This window comes from Poecilia reticulata, chromosome 17, assembly GCF_904066995.2.
Source record: "Poecilia reticulata chromosome 17, P_reticulata-male-v2, whole genome shotgun sequence".
NCBI classification, from domain to species: domain Eukaryota; kingdom Metazoa; phylum Chordata; class Actinopteri; order Cyprinodontiformes; family Poeciliidae; genus Poecilia; species Poecilia reticulata.
Window position 1 is genome coordinate 27488248 of NC_088846.1, and position 21549 is coordinate 27509796.

General features: G+C 39.0%; 1 protein-coding gene and 1 long non-coding RNA gene across 6 annotated transcripts in view; one reads left to right on the plus strand and one right to left on the minus strand.

Moving 5' to 3' along the window:
• LOC108167064 (uncharacterized) lies at positions 1-9889 on the minus strand. Of its 4 annotated transcripts, none has more exons than XR_014084239.1 (8): positions 9758-9889; positions 6518-6593; positions 5834-5956; positions 5434-5751; positions 4901-5277; positions 4143-4795; positions 2845-4065; positions 1-2771 (listed from the first exon to the last, which is right to left on the minus strand). It is a non-coding gene; the product is annotated as an uncharacterized LOC108167064 (long non-coding RNA). The 4 variants fall into 4 exon arrangements; XR_014084238.1 differs by lacking the exon at positions 6518-6593 and having other exon boundaries at positions 2-2771; positions 4143-4489; positions 4573-4795; positions 9758-9846; XR_014084240.1 differs by lacking the exon at positions 6518-6593 and having other exon boundaries at positions 2-2771; positions 2845-3217; positions 3456-4065; positions 9758-9846.
• Positions 9858-21549, plus strand: part of LOC103479951 (cyclin-Y-like) — an 18812-nt gene continuing 7120 nt past the window's right edge. The window contains exons 1-3 of one of the 2 annotated variants that reach the window (XM_081598218.1): positions 9859-10277; positions 20367-20441; positions 21319-21336. In XM_081598218.1, the coding sequence (XP_081454344.1) occupies positions 10124-10277; positions 20367-20441; positions 21319-21336 (247 nt within the window). In that variant the 5' untranslated portion in view covers positions 9859-10123. Of the gene's footprint in view, positions 10278-20366; positions 20442-21318; positions 21337-21549 lie in introns of both variants that reach the window. The other variant, XM_081598219.1, reaches the window with a different exon arrangement.

A 21549-nucleotide genomic window follows, 5' to 3' on the forward strand; every position in this document is an offset into this window, starting at 1 on the left:
TCTGATAACTTAAATAGTTTACTTCAATATAATGTAATAACCTCAATGTCCACTGACAAAACTCGGACTATGCTACATAAACAATATAAGCCCATCCACTTAAATGAACTCAACATAAACTGAACATGAGTACACCCCGACAAAATCATTGCAAAAAAATATGACACGACACAAACAAAGCGAATTTAAGACACTCACCAGAATGGAAATGTCTGGAGGAAACTTGTAGGTATCTGGGGATTTTGGAGAAGGTAATATTAGGTTGTCTCAACTGCTGACACCAAGGACATTCATCTTCTTTTTGTTAGCTCCAATAGTTTAGTCTCCTCGCATTGTTTCCAAGCAGGAAAATAGTGAAGCGAAAGTCCGTTTTCCATCTTTTCACCGTTTCAGTCGTGTGATCGGACATTACATTCAATAACACAGCAAGTTTGTACCATAGCTAAATTGTTTTAAGTAACTTGGATTAAAAAAATCTGAGACTGTTGTTTTTGTCGGTTATGTTTAAAAGAGAGGACCCCAAAGATGGCGCGTACTAACGTATTTGCCACTTCGGTACAAGCACAGTGAGAAATGTCAGAGGACTAGACTCAGAGCAAAACTCAGATGACCCAGCTTTTACTGGCATGTAAACGGATCATCTACACACAAATCTGGGAGCTTCCCCAAAGCGTGAAATGAGTCTCAAAAATAAAAGTGCACTCGTAACCGGATCTGTGTGTAAATACAGTTTTTTGTGTGTATGTACCAGGTGATTTGTGTGTACTTTTTCAACATTATGGGCGTAGAACGTTTATTTTATTTGTAAGGTTTACAAATCCAGTATTACACATGCAGATATTTTTACACACGCAAATATTTTGAGAGTATTTTCACTCCATAAAGGGCCAGCTGGGCATTGCACATTGCCTCCATGTCTTTTTGAAAGTTTCTGTTGTTCTTGTCATTGTGCAGATAAATTAAGACCCTCACCAGTCTGCTAGAAATGGTCATCCTTCATTTGGCACAGTGAATACCTTACAGAAGCAAGTTCTTTGTTGAACTGTTCAGCAACAGCTGAGTTGACTTCTTTCCTAAGATCATGGCAAATATTCAGGCTTCTGAGCTTCTCTTCTGGTCCATTTAGATTTTTTTTATTAAATCTATCATAGAGAGAATGTGAGAGATTCCCATGTCCCTGTTAATGGATGTTGTCATGCAAATTGGTTGATCCCGTCGTCTGTATGCATTGGCAAAGGACATCTCAATTTTTTGATCCACTCCATGTGAATCTTCAATTCCCTTTGCTCTGCTATTTTTGATGCTTTCTGCCGTTGGGGCACAAAGTTGGCCATCAATAGGTTAGAAATACAGCTGTTTGGTGCGGTTGTTAGTTCCAACTCGGGTGTGCTGTTCCATCCAGGGTCCCAAAGTCGAATGATGAGTTGATGTGCTGAATGGATTAGACACTTTAATGAAAATATGAATCATGACATAATTATTTAACTTCTGTAACATGTCTTGACTTAAAATATGGTCTTTCATTAAGCGGACTTCTCTTTACTGCAGTTCTACACAGCAAATAAAAAAATACCTGCAATGAGGGCATCTGCGATTGATTTGTCTAAATTGGACCACGTCTTAACAATGTTAACTTCAAGTTCAAGTAAATTCATTGAACATTGATTCATTTATTGAACACATATTTTTGTGTGGTCATTTTTTGCTCTGCAGAATAGATGGTACTGTCTAGCATGTGAGTTTATAAGTCTTCTATATCATCAATCTGCACATCAGACGGCATCTTCACAGTGTTTGGTGACTCCTGGTAAATCCACCACATTGCCATCATTCTGTGAATGCAACGATGGGATTTCCCACTTCCCTTGCATTGGCAGTTCCATTTTCCAGCCGCTGATTAAAAAAACTCTTGTTCTTCCAAATTGACACCAGCTGTCAGTTTCATTTGTGAAGATGAAAAAAAAAAAAAAAACTTCGAGGGACTTTGTTCTCTCCAAAAAGATGAGGAATAGAGGGGGAAGACATGGATGTGTGATTACGGGACAGAGCGAGACACGACAATCGGTGGGGGGATGAGGAGATGAAGGAACAAGGGACGTAGAGACAAATGGTGGTGACTGGGTTATCTGGGGAGAGGTGAGGGGAAGATTTTCCGTGGAGGTTTCATCTTATGGTAGTATGTGAAAATCTGGCAGAAAAAGAAGCAAACATGTGTATGAATGAAGAGGGATGAAAAAAAAGGGGTAACAGATGAGTGGGGGTGGGAACACACTGTCTTTATTGATGTTCTTAGCAGTCAGATCCAGGTTTTCACATTTTGAGTATAAAGCTGCCTGAAAAACGTGCCGGGGACGGAGCCGAGACATCAGCGCGCCCGGGGTTGCGGCACGTCGCCAAGGTAACGAGCGCGGGCCCACCTGAGCGCAAAGCGTTCGGGCAATGCGCCGCGGTCCGTCACGAGGTAAAACAGATCTTGGCACTGTGGCGGCCACTCCATCACTATCAGGAACCAAGTGCTTTTTTGATGTTTTCTGCCGTTGGGGCACAAAGTTGGCCATCAATAGGTTGGAAATACAGCTGTTTGGTGCGGTTGTTAGTTCCAACTCGGGTGTGCTGTTCCATCCAGGGTCCCGAGACATCAGCACGCCCGGGGTCGCGCCCTTCCACCTCGAACCAGTCCAGCATGCGGATCACGCGGCTGTGACCTCCGACCTCACAGAGCCGCTGCTGCAGGGCAATCTCCATGGGAACCGGGCTGAGCTTGCCGGGCTCTGGGACATGAAGACGCGAGTTAAAAAAAGCACAAAATAAACAAACGATTTATTTCATTACAGAATCACAAACCAAGCCGAATGGGTCACAGCCAGGATTGGTCTCAGGGTGTGTGGGGGTTGGGGGGGTCTCCCACTGATGGAACAATGACATCACAGGTTTCCATGGGAACCCCCCTCCTGCGGTTCTGCTGCCTGTCCAGCAGAGGACGGCAGCCGCCTAGGTTCAGGTGGAAACTGAACTGGTTCTGGTTCTGCAGCTGAGCTTCACCAGTCTGGCCCACCGCTGGACCTGGTCCCTGGAGATCTGCTTGATAGCGACCGGAAGTCCATCTGAGAGTCTGTGACCCGAAAACACATGTGGTATAACGGAGTCTCCAGAAGTTATTCGACCAGGTTTTAATGAAGTCTTTTATTCTGAGGGAGAAGAGTAAAAACAAATCAACCTCCTCTTCAACTCTCTCCAGCCCACAGCAGCGCAGAACAACGCTGTGTACTGTTTGATTTTCTCAGATTCAACAACAAAAAATATCTCACAAAAGTCATAAACTAAAAACAAGAGGAGAAAAACGCCACCTGGTGGCCACAGCAACACAATACAGTGGGACAGAGTTAAATAAACGGATAAAAACGATAACTTGAAATAAAAACATACCTGGGGGAGAAGAGTGAAAACAAATCAACCTCCTCTTCAACACTCTTCCTGCACTCCATCCTAAATGTGAAAATAAAAATGTTCAACCGAACTGTGCTGGATTAGCACCGATTGTTCGCGCCAAAATAAAAAAATTATAAAACTGGTTATAAAACCCCACAATGATGGTCAAAACTGCAAAATAACACATTAACAACAATAAACATCATATGGTAAAACTTCGACAACATCCGTACAGAAAACAAACGTATATCGCAGCAGCAAACTTTCCTCTGACTTACTTACAGCAGCGCGGTACAACACCGCTGTGAGGGAAAAGGGGGAAGCGGAGAAACTATGAGGGCTGGACCGAGCTATGGAAGCCCAGGAGACACAAACGAGGTAGAGTGCAGAAAGGCGACCCCCACAGGCAAAACAACAAATAGAAGTAACTGAATAAGATAAAATTCACAAATTCTCAATATAAAATTAATTAGAAATTATAAATTAAAAAAAGGCTGGAAAAAAAGAAAGTGAATCAAAACATGGCTGCCCGGAGCAGCAAGAGGTCTTGATTAGTCGATTCAGCCAGCCATACTCCTCCTGGTTGAGCAGAAAGGCTGCTTGTCAACCGCATCCGGCAGCCTTTTGCTCATCGACCTTGGAAAAAGTATGGATCATTTTATCACAACCGTGAGAGGCAAATGTTTCGAGCTCTTGTTCTGACAAAAACTCACCAAAATCTGGAACCCGGTTCCGTCCGCCCAGCTTTCTGCAGAGGCTACGTCCTTCTTCGTCATGCTGGTCAACACCACGGACCTGTGCCGGGAGAGCATGGCCAGGTAACCCAAGACGTATCCCATCAGTTTGTTATGGAAACGGACTCCGCTTTGCTGCTCCTCCACGTATTCTGAAAAACATGCAGATCGAGTTACAAACTTAAAGAATTCAATAAAAACATGCTGAGCGGTTATCGGGGGAGACTAGAAAATTTAAATCTGGAACCACTTGCGTAGCAGTTCAGGGATCTTTTTTCGGGCAACCGCAGTGAACTCTGCATCCACAGCTGCGGGGGCGTCCTTCTCTGTGTAAACATTAGAAATTTAAACGTTCTTCCAGAAAACGGATGAAAAAGAAACGTGTAGATGGCAGAATGGAAGCTCTTACCAGCTTCTGTGTGTAGAACCTTATCTTTGTGTACTGTCACCTTCTTGGACACACTGGCCTGCAGTGTTTTCAGCTCACATAAAATCCCAGAAAGTTTTTCCTGAGACAGTTTACTAGCTGTCTGATGGCTCGATTCAACGTGCTTCAGAAACTTGACCACGTTACACAGCATGTGCTTCGCAGTAGTCGGTGCATAACCCTCGTCTTCAAGGTCTTTCAGATCCTTGGGGAATGACAGTAAACTTTGTCATTCACTTTTACACTTTAAATTGTATTCCATCTACTTAAAATGAATACCACACGATTTTGTGGACATAGGAGTACACACCTGCTTAGCTTGTCCTTTAGATCCAAAAATCCCAGGTCCCGCTGCCCGGCGGGAGACGGCATGCCACCGAGCATATACAGGCAGAACCGCTTAGCGCAGGGGTGTCCAAAGTCGGTCCTCGAGGGCCGGCATCCTGCATGTTCTCTCCCTGGTGGTTGTAACAACCTCCTCAGCAAGTCAATGTTCTCCTTGGGCCTCTAATGAGCCATCATTTGATGCAGGTGTGTCAAACCAGGGAGAGAACTAAAACATGCAGGATGAGGGCCGACTTTGGACACCCCTGGCTTAGCGTGACTCCTAGCTTGCTGTGCGTTGTCTAAATCCCTCGTTCCCGTGCGTGCTCCCACACACTCGTTCAAAATCTGTCAAAATGACCTCTGTGGGAAGGGAGTCTTGTTTAGATTCATTAATTGGCAGTCTGATTTTCAACTACATTGTTTTGGTCATTTAACAGCCAATCTTTGGTCAGAATTATTGCTGTAAACATTCTGGATTTTTTTATTTTTTTGGATGAGAAAAGTTAGACACCTTACCATACAAGTGAGAGCCGTATGCGTTTTTATCCACCGTCTCTCCTTTTTAGCCGATCCACAGACCCGAGTTTCTTTGCTGGACTTTGTTGGTGTTGACTTTTGGCTCTGAATGCTGGCGACGCTTTCTTCCAGTTTGCCGAGTCTAGCAATAAGCTCCTCGTATTGACAGAAGCTAATATTCAGAACCTGAGACGAACTTTCCGTGGGGACCCATGAAATTTCAGGGTCGGCCGAAGGGGTGGGATCACGCTCTTGACCGCAGGGCAGAGGAGAGCGCTCTAAATCATTGATTTCAATTGTTTCCAATGTGTGGAAACCCTTCACCAGCAAACAGGAAGTAAAGAAATTAGAATTAGTTTAAGACGTATATGACAACCAGCTCTTGCATGTACACACGTACACTCGCGGGGTCAGGTGGGGCGTTCGGAGAAGAACTGATTAGTTCTCTCCAGCTTGGCGGCATCTCGTTGTCCATTTCCTTCCAAAGAGCGTCTTTGGAAAGCCGATCCTCGTGGATGTGATTCTAAGAATGCAGAAGGGTTAGACGAGCATTAAAAAACATGTCATGTATTTGCATCGTTTGTATGACTCATTTTTCACATAAGATCCTAATGGGAAAAAGAAAACAACACATATCAACCTGTTTGGACACACCTAATCTGATTCGTTTTCCACAGTGAATCAAATAAGGTGATATGTCCAGGTCTAATACAGGACCAAACAGGCGTGGCTACCCGGGATCAAATATGATCCTCTGAGGTTTGGGAGAACCAGATCTGACGTTTCAGCTGCTCTGGAAATGGCTCCCTCTTGTGGAGTAACAGAGCAACAGCAAATCATCACATGTTGCAGAGATTTCATCCTTTTTCTATATTTTTTAATACATAGCTGCTTTATCATGGATATTTGAGGATTGACATAATTTGTGTTATTAATTTTTCAAATAGGATATTATTTGAACTGGAAATGATAGCTTTTTAGATAAAATTCTAATTTAATAAAAATAACAGAGGGCAGCATTTGTTCCTAAACAAGCTTTCCTAATAAAGCTTTAATAAAACTCTTTATTTTTGCTTTTACGTACCCACTTGAAGTGCTGAACAGTCCCTGAAAAACCGCCTTGGACTCTGCAGGTGCACCAATCAACTGGCTGGCTCCTTCTGCCAAGAAATGGGTGGGACTTTAAAGCCTAGTAGTCCGGGTCACATGGTACTAAATTAACGTTTTTTGTGAGGTAGAACACAATGGCTTGAAAAGGCTACAAATATTTAAAAATATATTAGAAATATTGTCACCAAAAAAAATCAAATGACAGTTTTTCTCTCAAACAATAAAGTGCAAAAAGGGTGGAAAAAGTGTTTAGGAGAGATAAAGAAAGCTTACAAAGAGCTTTCTTTAGCAGTGTGTGGTGTAAAACTAATAAGATTAATAAAAATAAATATCTTGAATAAAATGCTATTTCGTTTTAAAAAAATATTTGTTAATTTAATTTAAGCAGATGTCGATAATATGGTTCAGAAATTGTGTAAAGCTCTACCAAGTGTGAATACATGGAGGGTAAAAGTTTTATTCTAAAACACTCTTATGGTATGTGGAAATCTTCCCGAGGTGATTAGGGACAAGCATGAACAGAAAATGGATGGATGAGTATCTAATTCAAGTTTAAAATATAAATGAAAGAACTTTAAGAAGCTCAGAATGTAAGAAAAATAAAAATCATTCATGCCATAAGACCATCATGTTCACAAGAAGTAGCAAATATAATGAGAAACAAGAAATACATCGACACAAGGTTTATACCTGCAGACTCTATTAATGCCTAATAATGGCTTCCCCTTGTGGAGAGAGAGAGTAACACCATTAGCAGACCATCAACCGTTCAAAAGATCTGAGAAGTAACTTGCCTGCAGAGAACGCTCCGGTTTGTCACCAAGACCAGCTTGCTTTGGAAATAAAGTGCTTAAATGGTTGAGATGTTCTAAGTACCATTAAATCGACTTTCTCTGTCGCAGCAGCAGCTACTTTTAAATCTTTTTTTGCCATAGAGAGTAGATTACTCTGCAATGGATACAATTGCAAGGGAAAACATGGAGCAGCTTTTTGAAGCTTCTGATTCTTCAAGTGTTGACAAATTTTTGCATGACCCAGATGTATTTCTGCCTCTTCATACAACCGCCATTGATGGGCCTTGGGATCACCTGGATGTCGATTTTGATTTTGATGGGGTTGTGGTAGAAATAAAATCCCTGTAGGGGGTCAAGATCCCGTTTTCAAAGCTGAACTTGTCTCTTCACAATCTGAACGCACTGAACAACTCCTGAACGCACTGAACAACTCCTGAACGCACTGAACAACTCCTGGCACATTGTGAAGAAGCAACTGGACCTAAAAAGGGTGTCATGATCATATTTACATGATCTTACCACAATGAAGATTTGATAAAAGTGCTTATTCTAATGTTTTTCAAAACAACATGCATAATATTTTATTTTCCAGAGATTTTGCATTTTGAAGTGTTGATTGTATTTTTGAACAATTATTTATTTTGAAGTGTTGATATTATTTTTGAATCAGTTTTAATTTTCACGTGTTGATTGTATTTCAGAGAAATTTTTATTTGAATGTGTTAATTTTATTTTTGAACCATTTTTTATTTGTAAGTATTGATTTTATTTGTTAGCCATTTAGCCAAGTCTCTGTAGAACCATTTGTCTCTGCTCCTGACATCTTCAATACAATTTTTTGATCCCAGGCTTAGTTTATGGACTGTAATGTGAAATTAGGCACAAGTATAAGTTTGACAGTTTGTTCACCAAGTTCCTGTGCTCTCTGAGAGGATCTATGGTATAAGTATTTGAGTATCACGTTTGCTTCACAGGCAAAAGGTTTCTGGTTCGAAACCAGACTTTGCATGTCACAGGTGTTTAAAGGTCAACAAGGGTTCTGTGGTGTCATGGTCTGTACTCTAAATCCTCTCTCTCTCTGCCTCCCTCAGCCTGGATTTGAACCCTGGTCTCCCAGATGAACTACTGGTGACATATCCATTGACCTATACTGTCATCTGATGTGTGGGAGATCCACTAGCTGCTTGACTCTCCCAACCTCTATATAAGCTGAAAAATAATATTTATATATACACACAGACATATGTCACTGTATCTGTCATTTTTGCCTCAGTCTGGATTCAAACCCTGGTCTCCCACGTGAACAACTGGTAACATGCCCATTGAGCTATACAGTCAGCTATTGTGTGTGTGAGAGCCACTGTCTTATGAACGATCTGACCTGACTCCATGTGGCATGGTTTCTGTAGTCACCATGCTGAATGATGCCTCCAAACACATGTCAATATCTCAGGAACCATAGAAGGTATAGATTTCATTCATAAGGATTAGGGGAATGTTTCTGTGATTTTCAAATTTTAGGTTTTAGATTATTTTTTTTATTTGATTTTTTTTACATTGCATAGAATATATTACTGTAACTAGACATGCTACTGGTAGCCTAGATGCAACCATTATTTATTTAACCATACTTTAGTCTTTTATATAATTTTGCCTTATAAACTACAGTGAACCTATGGTTTAGGTTTGTAAGCTCTGTTCTCCACCAATTTTTAACACTGTTTAGGTATAATTTTTGCACTGTCCAAAAGCGTTTACTCCTCTTCAACAGTTTTTCTGTTATAACAATCCCATTTTGGCACTTTGCAGGATCATAATTTGTTCTGGTGCTTCTGCGTATTTCTTACATTTCTGCAAGTCTTCAGCAGTTGACTTCAAACGTTTTGGCATTTCAACAAAAGCATTCAGCATTCACACTTGGATTTTCTCAGGAAATACACACTTTCTTGTTCTCTAAATGTCTTCCTTTAATAGTCATGAAGTGAGACCAATAGAGGGCAGCATCACATCAACTCTCCTTCTACTTATTAATCATACATGAGTATTAAAACAAATTTTGTTCAGCAGGATGAGTGAAAATATGAAAAAGAAGTATAATATAGTTGCTTCTATAATCAAACTTACTCTGCTAACAGTCTGAGGCAAAAGCTGCTCCAAAAGCAGACCACAGTGGCCCACTGAATAAAAGTTAAACACCTTTTTTTTTTTTTTTTTTTTTTTTTACAATTAATTTAAGTCCTAATCGGGCATTATCCTAAAACGAGCTTTGTAACGCAGGTCACATTTGAAAGCAAATCACCAATCGTTTTAGTATTTTTTTGCTGCTGGGTGCAGTAAGGCTTTGTCAATCAGGAACGCCGCATTTTATGTATACCGGAAACATGCTTTTATTTTTGAAAGCAGTTCATTACCGTGCTTACCGTAAACCATGCGAATGAGCGCAGTAACAACCATCAGCCTTTCCTGACTGCGCAGCGCAGACTGGATTGTGTCGCACGATTCCAGGATTCCCGCATCACTGTGCGCCTGCAGCGTCACAAGATGAGTCCTTCCTCACGATGCGTGTGACTGTGGATTTGTTATTTGGCCTCCATCACTGTAAGGGTGGAAGTGACACATCCGCACCGTGTGACAGCTTCTCCGTGGACGCTGAAGGTTGACAGGATCTGCTGAGGATGCGCCCCGAGCGCACAGTTGATCTGTGTTGATGACGGGCTCCTCGGGGCCGCTTCAGCTCCTGTTTCAGCGCGGAAAGGATTATTTGTTTTTATACACCAGGAGGAGAAATGGGGAGCACGACCTCCTGCTGCGTGTCTGGCAGCCCCAAGCTGCGGAGAAATGCCCACTCCAGGCTGGAGCCATACCCCCAGGAGTCGGATCTGAGCAGGGAGGAGACGGCGTGCAACCTACAGCACATCAGCGACAGGGAAAACATCGACGGTAAATTTGTAGCCATACATTTAGATTTCATGCATTTCATATATGCAGAATAATCATGCTACTATTTCAGAATATTTCCATTTACTATTTATTGTGTTTCTAATTGCTTGTTGTGGAATACTTATTATAGGGTACAGAAAATGAAATGAAAACAGTTCCCAAATAATTTCAACATTAGACACTAAAGTAACACGTTCATTATTTTTCTATCAGTATAAGTTGTTTGAAAGGCAAAACACACACTATTGTCTTCAAAATAATATGAAATAATAAATGAATCTTATCTGTTTAATAACCCCAGAGGGAGAAAAATATCATCTCACTCCTCACCCTATAGTAAAGACGGACATGGCCGCCATGAGTGCAGGTTTGTCACATGGAATATAGAGATGTTGCAGAAACATACGGATCAGATCAGGGCATTCTTTGTGTTGGCCTTTGTTTTCAGTTTGTGCATGAAAGAAGCAGCAACTGTGCAACCCCCCTTCACCTCCAACTCCAAGCCTCCACTGATACATGCTAATATGCGTTACAATTGAGCCATTCAGGATTGGAAACGCTCTGCTGAATGGATTGCCTTATTTGCAGTCAGTGATTTCATATACATGGAAACTGTACGAGGCCTCCTGCTTCTAATAGAAATCTACTCGTTGCTTTCACGACCCAAAAGAAAATATAATGTTTTGGTTCTTGCAATCAATGCTTGGTCAGCTATTCTACTCTTATTATTACCCAAACAGTATTTGTCTTTATTTTCAGCATTAAATGCTTCTGATGAGGGCTGCAGGACGTTTGGAAAATGTCTCCATTACTCTCACTGAGTTTTCGCATCCTTGTCACTGGAACCGAAATCTGGTGGAAATGTTGTCAGATAGTGAAAGTTAATTCAGCTCGACAAATATTTATTTGGTAAGCAGTTTGAATGTATTAAATGCACAAAATAGGATGCAATCTGTACAACTTTTCATTCAATTTGTAAATTGCCAGTATTTTGATAAACCTCTTTAGGTTTTGTTATCCTTAAAATGAGAGTTTGGCCAGTTGAATACTTTAAATTGTGCTATGAGTCCATGAACACTGTCCAGGGTGTGACCTGAGCTGATTCCCATCCGAGAAGATGTGGTTGGTCAGGAAGATCAGAATAAATATGCCAGAAAAACATGAAATATCTGGAGCATTTATTGTACAACGGCCTCCAATTAGGTCTTCTTACCCCTTAAAGCAGGGGTGTCAAACTCCAGTCCTCGAGGGCCGGTGTCCTGCAACTTTTAGAAGTGCCTCTGCTGCACCACACCTGAATAGAATAATTAGGTCATTAGCAAGGCTCTGGAGAACGGAGGAGGTAATTAAGCCATTTGATTCAGGTGTTTTGTACCTGTGGCACATCTAAAAACTGCAGGACAGCGGCCCTTCAGGACTGGAGTTTGACACCCCTGCCTTAAAGGATTGACTGAATGAGCCACGTCTTCTGCTTTACATTGAGCACACGTTTGTTTCTTTCTCCGGTGGCAGTCGTTGTTCTCTGTTGTTTACTGGAGTGGAGAAGCTTCGGATCACATTACAGCCATTCTGATCAGCAGACGACCAGTGTCTGTACACCCAGAGAATATCGGAAAATATAATGGATCATTTATTTTAAATAGAAAATTTGATCAAAATGGACTACAATACATTTGATTATTTATTTTTCCATATGCATTTACAGCCATATTTATTTTGTGTGTGTATTTTAGAACTGATTTTACTTGAAAGAAAAGTTGTTGAAATAGTTGAAGCTCTCAGCAGGAAACTGACTCCAATCATATAGACGGAGCTTCAGTGGTTTAAATGAAAGCACATGTATGTGTTAGAATGGCCTAGTTAAAGTCTAAACCTAAATACAATTGCCAGTGTGTGGCAAGACTGATTACTCTCCATCCAACCTGCTTGAGGGATTTCAGGAAGAAAAGTGGGAAAAATATCCGTTTTTAGATGTTCAAAACTTACATCTAAATGTCCCTAATAGATTGAATTGCAGCATTAGATGGTTCAACAAAGTATTAACTCAAAGGTCTAAAATCATTAAAATATTTCAATGTACCATTTTACCTCCACTTCACAGTTATGTGCGGCTTTGAGTTAGTTTTTTGTTTAAAATCAAATAAAATACATTGACGCTTGTAGGTGTTCCGTCAAAAATGTTGAAACGTTTAAGGTTTGAACTTTTCCAAGGTGTTTTTATCACTAGAACAAACAGAACTGCTAATTTCAATGAAAACAATCAGCCCCTATGTAATGTAGTTCATCAATATCTGTCTATTCAGTAATATCAGCCTGTATTGATCAGTCCTGTATGCTTGCATACAGCATACGTACCTCATACATTCTGCATGCTGTTTGTAGCAGCTGTTAACCTGAGTGCTTTGTTTTCCACCATTGCATTGTAGGATGGAAATCGTTTCTGGGTATTAAACATCCATCCATCCATCCATTTTCTTACACTCTTATCCCTCAGTACGGTCGGGAGGGTTGCTGATGCCCATCTCCAGCTAACGTTTCGGGTGAGAGGCGGGGTCACCCTGGACAGGTCGCCAGTCTGTCACAGGGCAACACAGAGACACACAACCATGCACACACACACTCACACCTAGGGGCAATTTGGAAAGGCGGAAACCGGAGTACCCGGAGAGAATCCACACATGCACAGGGAGAACATGCAAACTCCATGCGGAAAGACCGGGGCCGGGAATCGAACCCAGAACCTTCTTGCTGCAAGGCAACAGCTCTACCAACTGCGCCACTGTGCAGCCCGGTATTAAACATATATTTGATAAATATGTGTATGCATAGTAATGATTGCAGGGGTCAGCCGACTCCTCCGGGAGGGATAAAGATGAGCCATGCTGAGACGCTGTCTGTCTCAGTGAAGCGGTGACTGAAACCGGAGCGTATCTAATGTGCTCGCTCTGTTGTGAATTCACTGACAGTATGCGACAGAGATTACAGCGCTTCATTAGAATGTGCAGCTCCACATAAAGAGCGGAGCCCCTGGGAAGCAGCTGGGATCCAGTTGGAGCAGATAGACGAGGCCTCCGGGGAGAAACCAGCGCCAAGAATTCACGCCTGAATTTAAAAGCCTTACAAGTTGGCTTTCAAGGCGTCACATGTTCCTTTTTCAGCATTAATAAGAAGTTGGTAGCATTTTAGTGTCACTGCTTTATAATACCCCACAATTAGCTCTGGTGTTGTATGAATAATTTACCAGGTTGTTCTGCAACCATTTAAAACATTTTGGCAAACTATAAGCTATTATCCACTATAATTAGAAGAAGTAATAAAACCTCATGATTTTATTAGCGTGTAGATCAATCTTTAGCAGAAATAAATCTCAGTATTTGCTTTCTGTCTAACTTTATTATTTTCTTTCTGCACTGTGGAGTAATCTAGGACTGCACAGGTCTCTTACAATCACATTTTAATCATTTTGAGTGAAGGACTGATTCTGGGGCGTGGCAATATGGCCTAAAATCAACATTACCTCGATAACAATAAACGGAGGACGACACTGACCCAAATGAAAAAAGAATATGACAGGACAGCATAATTACTTCACAGCATTGGACCGGCTTTTCACAATTATTCTTATTGCCACTTAAATGGACGTTAAAACTACAGCATCTGCAAATCAATGAAGAAAATTGTGCTTTCAGTTGGCAAGAGTTATTCAACAAATCAGTACTACTTAAGTTTTGAAGTATAAAACAACTTATTTGTATTTTTCTCAGTCCCAGCAACTCAGTGCTGATTTTCCAAAGCATAACGCTTCCTCTACCGTGCTGAATGGTTAGTAGGAAGAGCTTCTCATTTATCAAACATTGTTCTAGAGGTTTTTTGTGCTTCATTTGGATTCATCTTTCAAACCCAAGTTGTGCAACCCCTGTTTTCAGAGGAAAGAAGTGTTTTCTTTTAACTGTTCCAAACAAAAATGTCATGTTCAGATTCCTTTCTATTCATAAACTTTTACAATTTGCTCATACTCATACTTTGACTTTACTTTTACTTTACAGAGCAGAAATGTTCTACCAAAAAAACAAAGCTCAACATATTTCTGAATCATAACTGAAAAATACATGAAACTGTGTAGATGAAACAAAAACAAGACAAAAATGACCTGTGGATGCATGTAGCCCTTTAGAATTACAGATCAGTTAAAAGAAACTGTTTTTTAAATTTATTTCTATACATTTAATTCATAACTTGAAGGAAAACTGGGTCTGGTTTGGAAAATAAATAAACTTTTGTTCATTTTGTTGATACATGAGTTTTTTTAGTATAGCTAAACCCTGATTGAGGGTAATAGACGATGTTTGCAGTTTCATCCCACATTGTCCCGCCCATCACTGCCACTAAAAACCATGTTCATTTTTCTGCTTTATATAGTTTTTCTAAAACTGTAAGAGTTGGAAATTTGGCTGCGTTCTTTTGTTTTCAGAAGCCGTTGAGTTCGGTGAGATCCTGTCCCGTTTGGACAAGCTGCCATTTGTAAGGCGGATAATCAGCCACATGAGGATTATGGAGTTCAGGGAGTCATGGGAATCCTTCTGGGATACATTTGCAGAATATTTATTCCTTTGCTTTCCCTGAAAAACCCAGAGATTTTAAATTTTAGTAACTGAAAACAACAAAACACATTATCTGAGAAAACGCTGATAAAGCCAAAAGCAGCATCATGACTTGTTGGCGTTTTGTGGGCATTTTTTTTGTTTAGTGTTGGTGTTTACCTTTAAAATAATGTTTCAGTAAAAAACACCCATGTTATCTGAACAACAGAGTTATTATTGTTGTGCGTGAAGCTGACCCTGTAGCATGCTGTGAATTTGAAGGACATGTGATTGCTGCAGCAGTGTGTCACTGACCCGACATTTTAAAGCTCCTCTAAGGCTGAACTGCTGTCCGCTGCTTTGGAGAAACATCGAGAACGATGGTATTCGCTTTACCACCTTTTGCAGTACAGGTTTATTACTGACATTACTCTTTTGAAGCACAGTTTATGGGTTTGTATTTGTGAAAGAAACAAGGATACATGCACTACTTGGAGATAATTACCCTTTTAAATGACTGAATTCAGGTCTTCTAATTACTCCCACACTGCTACTTTCTCCTGCTACTCTCCTATTCGCTCCAGTTCCTACTGCAGTTTATATTCTCTATTTTTTATTCTACTCATCTAACTCTTATACTTCTGGAGTAAAATATTATATGTTTTTGCCATTCTCGTTGTTTTGAGCAACACCAGCTTAACATGAGCTGATTAATTAATCAGGATTGTTGCCAGGCAGCATGTCCCTAGTTTATTGTGTAACAGGCATGCTGGTCACAATTTGCCAATACTAGCTTTTAAACCTTTACTTTTATTAGAGTAATGTGTGTCTTTCCTGTAGTGTGTTTTCGGCAGGGTGCAGCAACTTATTACTCTTGATATCTGTAACTATACTGTAGCTTCTTTAAGGCAGATTCATCTTGCAGATTATTATGTCATGTGAAAATGAGAACTGTTTAAAATAAGTGATCATTTGTCCTCGTGACTGTGCTTCTGAAAGCTTTTTCTTCTTGATTCCAGAAGAAAACAAAATTAATCGCTACTTTAATTGAATAAACCAGTGGTGAAAAAAAATGTTGTGAAGTTTACAACAATAAAACCCAACGTGAATATTTCCCAAACTGCCATATTTTGCTGCTTATCATCTCTGAGAGTAACTGACATTTGCTGAAACATTGAAGTCTGAGCCTCACTGAGCCCGACGGAGCCGAACAGGCTGGAAGATCTAAAGTAAAATCTGATAAACTAACATTACAAACAGACGCCAACTCTGGAGGAGGAAGACGGATGGGGACAGCGAGAACAAGAGACAAAGTGGTCATATGAGCTGCCTTATTTTCCACAAAGCTGACTGTGTTTTTCTGAGCCATCAGCTGATGCTGTCTTATTTAGGTACAGTATGAAGGCAGGAAGCGCTTTGTTCTGCACAGTTCCTCCAGTCAGCCTCTGTGTCGGGAATGTTGCTCAGTTATTAGCTGGAGGTTTTGGATGTGCCAGATATTGGACTAGGTCAGCAACCTTTACAATCCAGACATTTTTTCCTTCACTTCTGAGTAAAATGTGTGCCAGGCTGCAAAACCTACATGACAAAAAACTCAGAAAACGTCTCAAGTTTTATGCCTGTAATGTGAAATTTATTCCTTTGTCAGAAAACCTCTGTTTTTAAATATATGTTTATATATTAACATTATTCTTTGACTTAAAGAGCAATGTTAATTTGATATCAAGAGAATTAATATTTTTTCTTTTTACAATGACATATTATGTCAGTGTATGGTATGAAGTGTCAGATCTTATTTTCATGTTTATATGATTAATAGAAAATACAAAATTAATTTGTTTAACTGAGATTTATTTAATATTTAATCAGGACTAATCTAAGAGCTCAGATATAAACTTTATCAGTTGACATGCATTCTTATAATTTTCATTTCTTTTTGCTAAATATTTGAGTGAGAGGCATTAAACCCTTTATTTATTCGGATTTTGTTTTTAAATCTTGAACACTTTTTCCCCTCTATAAGGGGAAACATGAAACAGAATGTGATATTGATGAACAAAGAATAGTTTTTATGTGTAACAGCATGTTGTTAAAATAAAGAGCACTTTAATCCTGAAGCATCTGATCTGACGGCTTCTAACAAGCATTAAACTAAATCTTATTTCAGATCAGTATAGTTAATTAATTTAAAGTAAATGAGTTCATTCATCATCACAGACTGAGATAGAATCTTAACATTTAATTTGGTTTTAATAAGATGAGGGAAAATAATTTTAAAACTATTAGTTCAACCTTAGACGTTTGTATCAGTTCTTGTCGTAGAATCAATTCACCCATATGTATCTTTTTAAAAAGGTCTATAATGTTTGTTTGGTGTTATATTAGACTACATTAAAGGAAACATTTTCGTGTGCAGGTTGCATGTTATCAGTGCCTTCACAGGCAGCTCTCCTCTCCCCTCCAGGCGTTTGGGGTCATGTGGAGGTCATGTGTATTTAACATTGTCTGATTGAACCATAAGCCAATCATTGCCGATGATTTTGTCATAAAAAGATTTCCAACAGTTAAGCTAATAGTTCAAGCTCTGTGTTTTGCTTTTTTGTTTGTTTTGTTCTAGATTTATTTCAAGAAAAAGGAACAAGTTGTGTCATTATGAGAGGATTCTGGTACCAAAGGTCCAAATATGAAACTGTTTTTTTTTACATGTAAAGATACAACTACAGTCCATCCTTTGAATTTCTGAGACTTTTTTATGTCGGAATGGTTGCAACTGAATAAAGACCCCAGCTGTATTAGTTACTGTACATTTAGGATTAGTACCATTCAAATTGGTCCAGTTTCTCCTGCGAAATGAAACCATTAAAGATCAGCATGCATGACTGAGCAGGAAGCACGTTCCCTGACTGCATGGGGGCGAAACATTGTTCACGCTGCCGCGGATTCCAACAATAACGCAGAGATCACATTCACAGCAACGGCCTCTGCAGATCTCACAGGCGTTCTGTAAATAACTTCATACAATAATAATAAAAAAATCACTATTCAAATTGTAATAAATATGTATTTTTATTTATCACCTGTAAGCTTATCTAAAGATTTCAGGAAAAAATCTGATATTTTCAAAGAATAGAACAACAAAAAAGTGTATTTGAAATGTTTCTTATAATGGTCATTATAGACAAAAAAATAGGCTTGCCTTGCTTTTTTTGTTTTTAAGAAGAATTTATAAGATGTAAATATATAATTTATGAAAAAAATGCATTAAAACTGCCATGAATGAAATCCTATTAATGCAGTGCATTGAGGTTGTATTATGTTGAATATAGTCACCGTAAATTAAAATACAGTCATAAAAACGTTACTGAAGTTGCTTTGTAATTCATAAAAGCATAATAGTTTAGAAACATATTAACTGCACAAAGCACATTTCACTAGGAAGCACAAATTCTGTGAAAAGGTTGAAGGAAGAAGCAAGAACAAAATATTCAACCAATAATCAGGTTTTTAATCGATGGAGAAAACTGGAAACACGGAGCAGAAGAGTTAAGGCTTCACCTTTAATCTCGTTTTGGTAAATTAGATTTTTTCTCTGGGCTCTCAGGTCTTTGTTCTCTCAAGCACCTTGAAGAGAACAAAGGATTTTCCTCCTTTGTTCCTTGACTTAGATAAGACAATCTTTTAAACCCTGAAGGCTATTTGTCTTTTTCAGGACCAAAGTAAGAAAAAACCTGAGAAATAAATGGGATTAATCTGTTTTTGTAGAAGCTTATGGTAACTGATAGCAGCATTTGAGAATGTGCTGCAGATTATAACGCTCATCAAGAACATTACAATGTCACTTTTTGATTTTATAAGACGGTTTTAAAGGAACGTTGGAAACACTGCATGGAACTGGAGCTGATCTCTGCAGAGCAGGGAGGACTTGTTGTTCGTTCATTATTCAGCAGCAGGAAGGCAGAGAGGCAGGCTCTCCTGGTGACGGGTTTCAGTTCGCCACAGTGAAGCGCTGTTCTTCGTCAGAGTTTACTTCAGGTGATGAGTATCGCGTATCAGCAGTGACATGAGATGCTGTAAACTCTGGGAGCTCCCTGATGGATTCTGAAATGTTTTCTGGACTGTCAGGCTGAAGCTGCTACAGAGCCACAAAATAACCCGAGGAAACAAAAATAGCAGTTTGAAATGATGATGATTTCATTTGTCAAGAGAAACAAGCTATTCAAACCAACCTGGGCTAATAAAAAAACAACCACAAAACCCTTTTCAAATCAGAAATTAACTATGATTAGCAACCTTTTTTTTTTTTTGAAAGTTGAGTTTAATTTCATAAATCCTTACTTAAACAGAACCGATATGAAAACATGAAGCATGCTATAGAAAACTCAAAAGGGAAAATCAGTGATATTTATTAACATAGAGCGGATTAAAGAAATAAACATGTATCAATGTTTGGGATTCCAGTAAACCTCAGTGAGATCCGTTATCCACAAATAGAGAAAACATAAAACTGATGAATCTTTACAGCAGCAGAGACCAAAATTACAACAAAGTCAGCACAACTCCAAAAAACGAGAGTGTTTGCATGACTGTTCTGCATGGCTTTGTCCCTTAAGAAATTAAATCTGTATTTACCCAGGTCATCTTTGTCTTGTATAATATTTTGTCTTTTCACTGTAAAGCAACAGTTTGAGCGTCCAGTTACAGTGTTTTTGTTGCAGTGCTTGGCTGAGTGGAACAGGCAGCATCACATTTTTGACACATTCATGGGACTGTCAGAAATCTTTCCACAGAGATAGAAAACAGTGTGTGTGTATGAGTGTGTGTGTGTGTGTGGGAGAGAGTTTTTCACCAGCTCAGCTGGAAAAGGTCAAACTGCAGCTCTTTTCCATCGTAACGTAACAAACATGATCCCTGTAAATAACAGCAACAGTTAAAGAACAAGAACAGGAATTAAACCTCCACTTAAACCAGTGAATTATAAAAGAAGACAATCTGTATTTATGAGATTAAACATGAGATCAATATTCAGACATTCTCCATCTGTAGGTTACTGGTGTAGCAGATGTATAAAAGTTAGTATTATTGAACAGAAGCTGTGTTGTAGTTTTGGTAAACAGTTTTCCATCTGTATTAATAGATTCTCACATAAAACACATCTGTGGCTCTCGGCTTCAGGCTGTGATGAAATCCAGATAGATTCTATTTGGGAATAAATCAAGCCTGAATGTTTTTGTGCACAAAGACACAAAACATAAGATAGACACAGGGAAACAGATGATTATAATCAAAGCATCTCCAACTTTAAACATAAGAAATGGTTCAAAAGATGGTGGCAGTGTCACCAAAAGTGGGATAAATTTGCTTCTCCACAATGGAGACGGAAATACATTTCTAAGTTTTATGATATGCCATATCTGATTTTGAAGAGCTTTAGATATTTATGCATGTTTATGATTGTCCTTAACTTATCTCAGATTGATTATTTCTCAGTGTTTCTTTTATGTGATTGCAGAGTTGAACATGGAGTACAACCCATCAGACCATCCTCGGGCCAGCACTATATTCTTGAGCAAATCTCATAATGACGGTGAGCAGCCTGTTTTCCTTAACAATATTTTTCTGGGTGAAGTTTCAGGAAACTCAATGTGGAAATTGTCTGGTAGAATCTGTGACACTCATCAAAATATTGTGGATCTTCAAGAGTTGTAAACAACTGGTACTGATCCTTTAATGGCTATTTGTAAATGTGCTTTAAGGAAATTATTCAGCCCATGTAGTTTTCCAAGCTGTTTTCAGTTTTTTCTTTCAAAACATGTTTAGAAATAAGTGATATGATTTCTTTCACTATAGGGCACTTTTAAATAAAAACATGCTATAAAAACTTTCTCTTAATTAAATATCTGAATATTCAAAAAGTATGCATTCAATTATACACAATAAAAAATGTTTGTACATGTATGTTTAATTGATTTTCATAATTATGACATTTTTTACAATTTTCCTGAAGATATTAATTTATTTATTATAAATTTAAACAATCACATGATTTTTCTCTGGTTGTGGAAGTTAATGAACAGTAAAAACAGAGAAAATAACAGTTTATTTCTGACAACCTCAATGTGTAAAAATGTTTTTTGTGGACGTTCAACAGATCTCTACTTACAGAGAAATTCAAGACATTTTTGAAACAGATTTTTTTTTATATTGCAGAAATATCATTGTACCAGTGTAAGCTTTTCACAGGGAGATGATCTTGAGTAAAAATATGATTTCAGTGGTATTATGTTTACATAAGAATTATTAACATGATGCGGTTGCTTTTATTTAAAACAGAAAGTAGTTGTTATTTCTACTGCTGCTTAAATAAAATAACATATTGATTATAAATCTGTTTGTAACATCCTCTCAAGAGTTGTTGTCTGAGGTGCAGGAAGTTTAAGTTTGTTGGTTTTTCTGTTTTTCAGATGTGATTTACAGGAATGGTGAGTGCTGTGGTTTCATCTCCCTCTAGTGGCCAGACCCTCTCGGTGCGCTGCTGGTGTTCATTTGCAGCTTCTAACACTTTGAGCAACATTTTTGTGATTTGTAGTTAACAGCGTTGATTCCCTTTTTTGGTTTGGCTTCCTGTTCTAACAGCATGTTGTGCAGGTTGATAATTTTCAGCTTTTGCATGTCGCTTACTGCAACTTACAGTT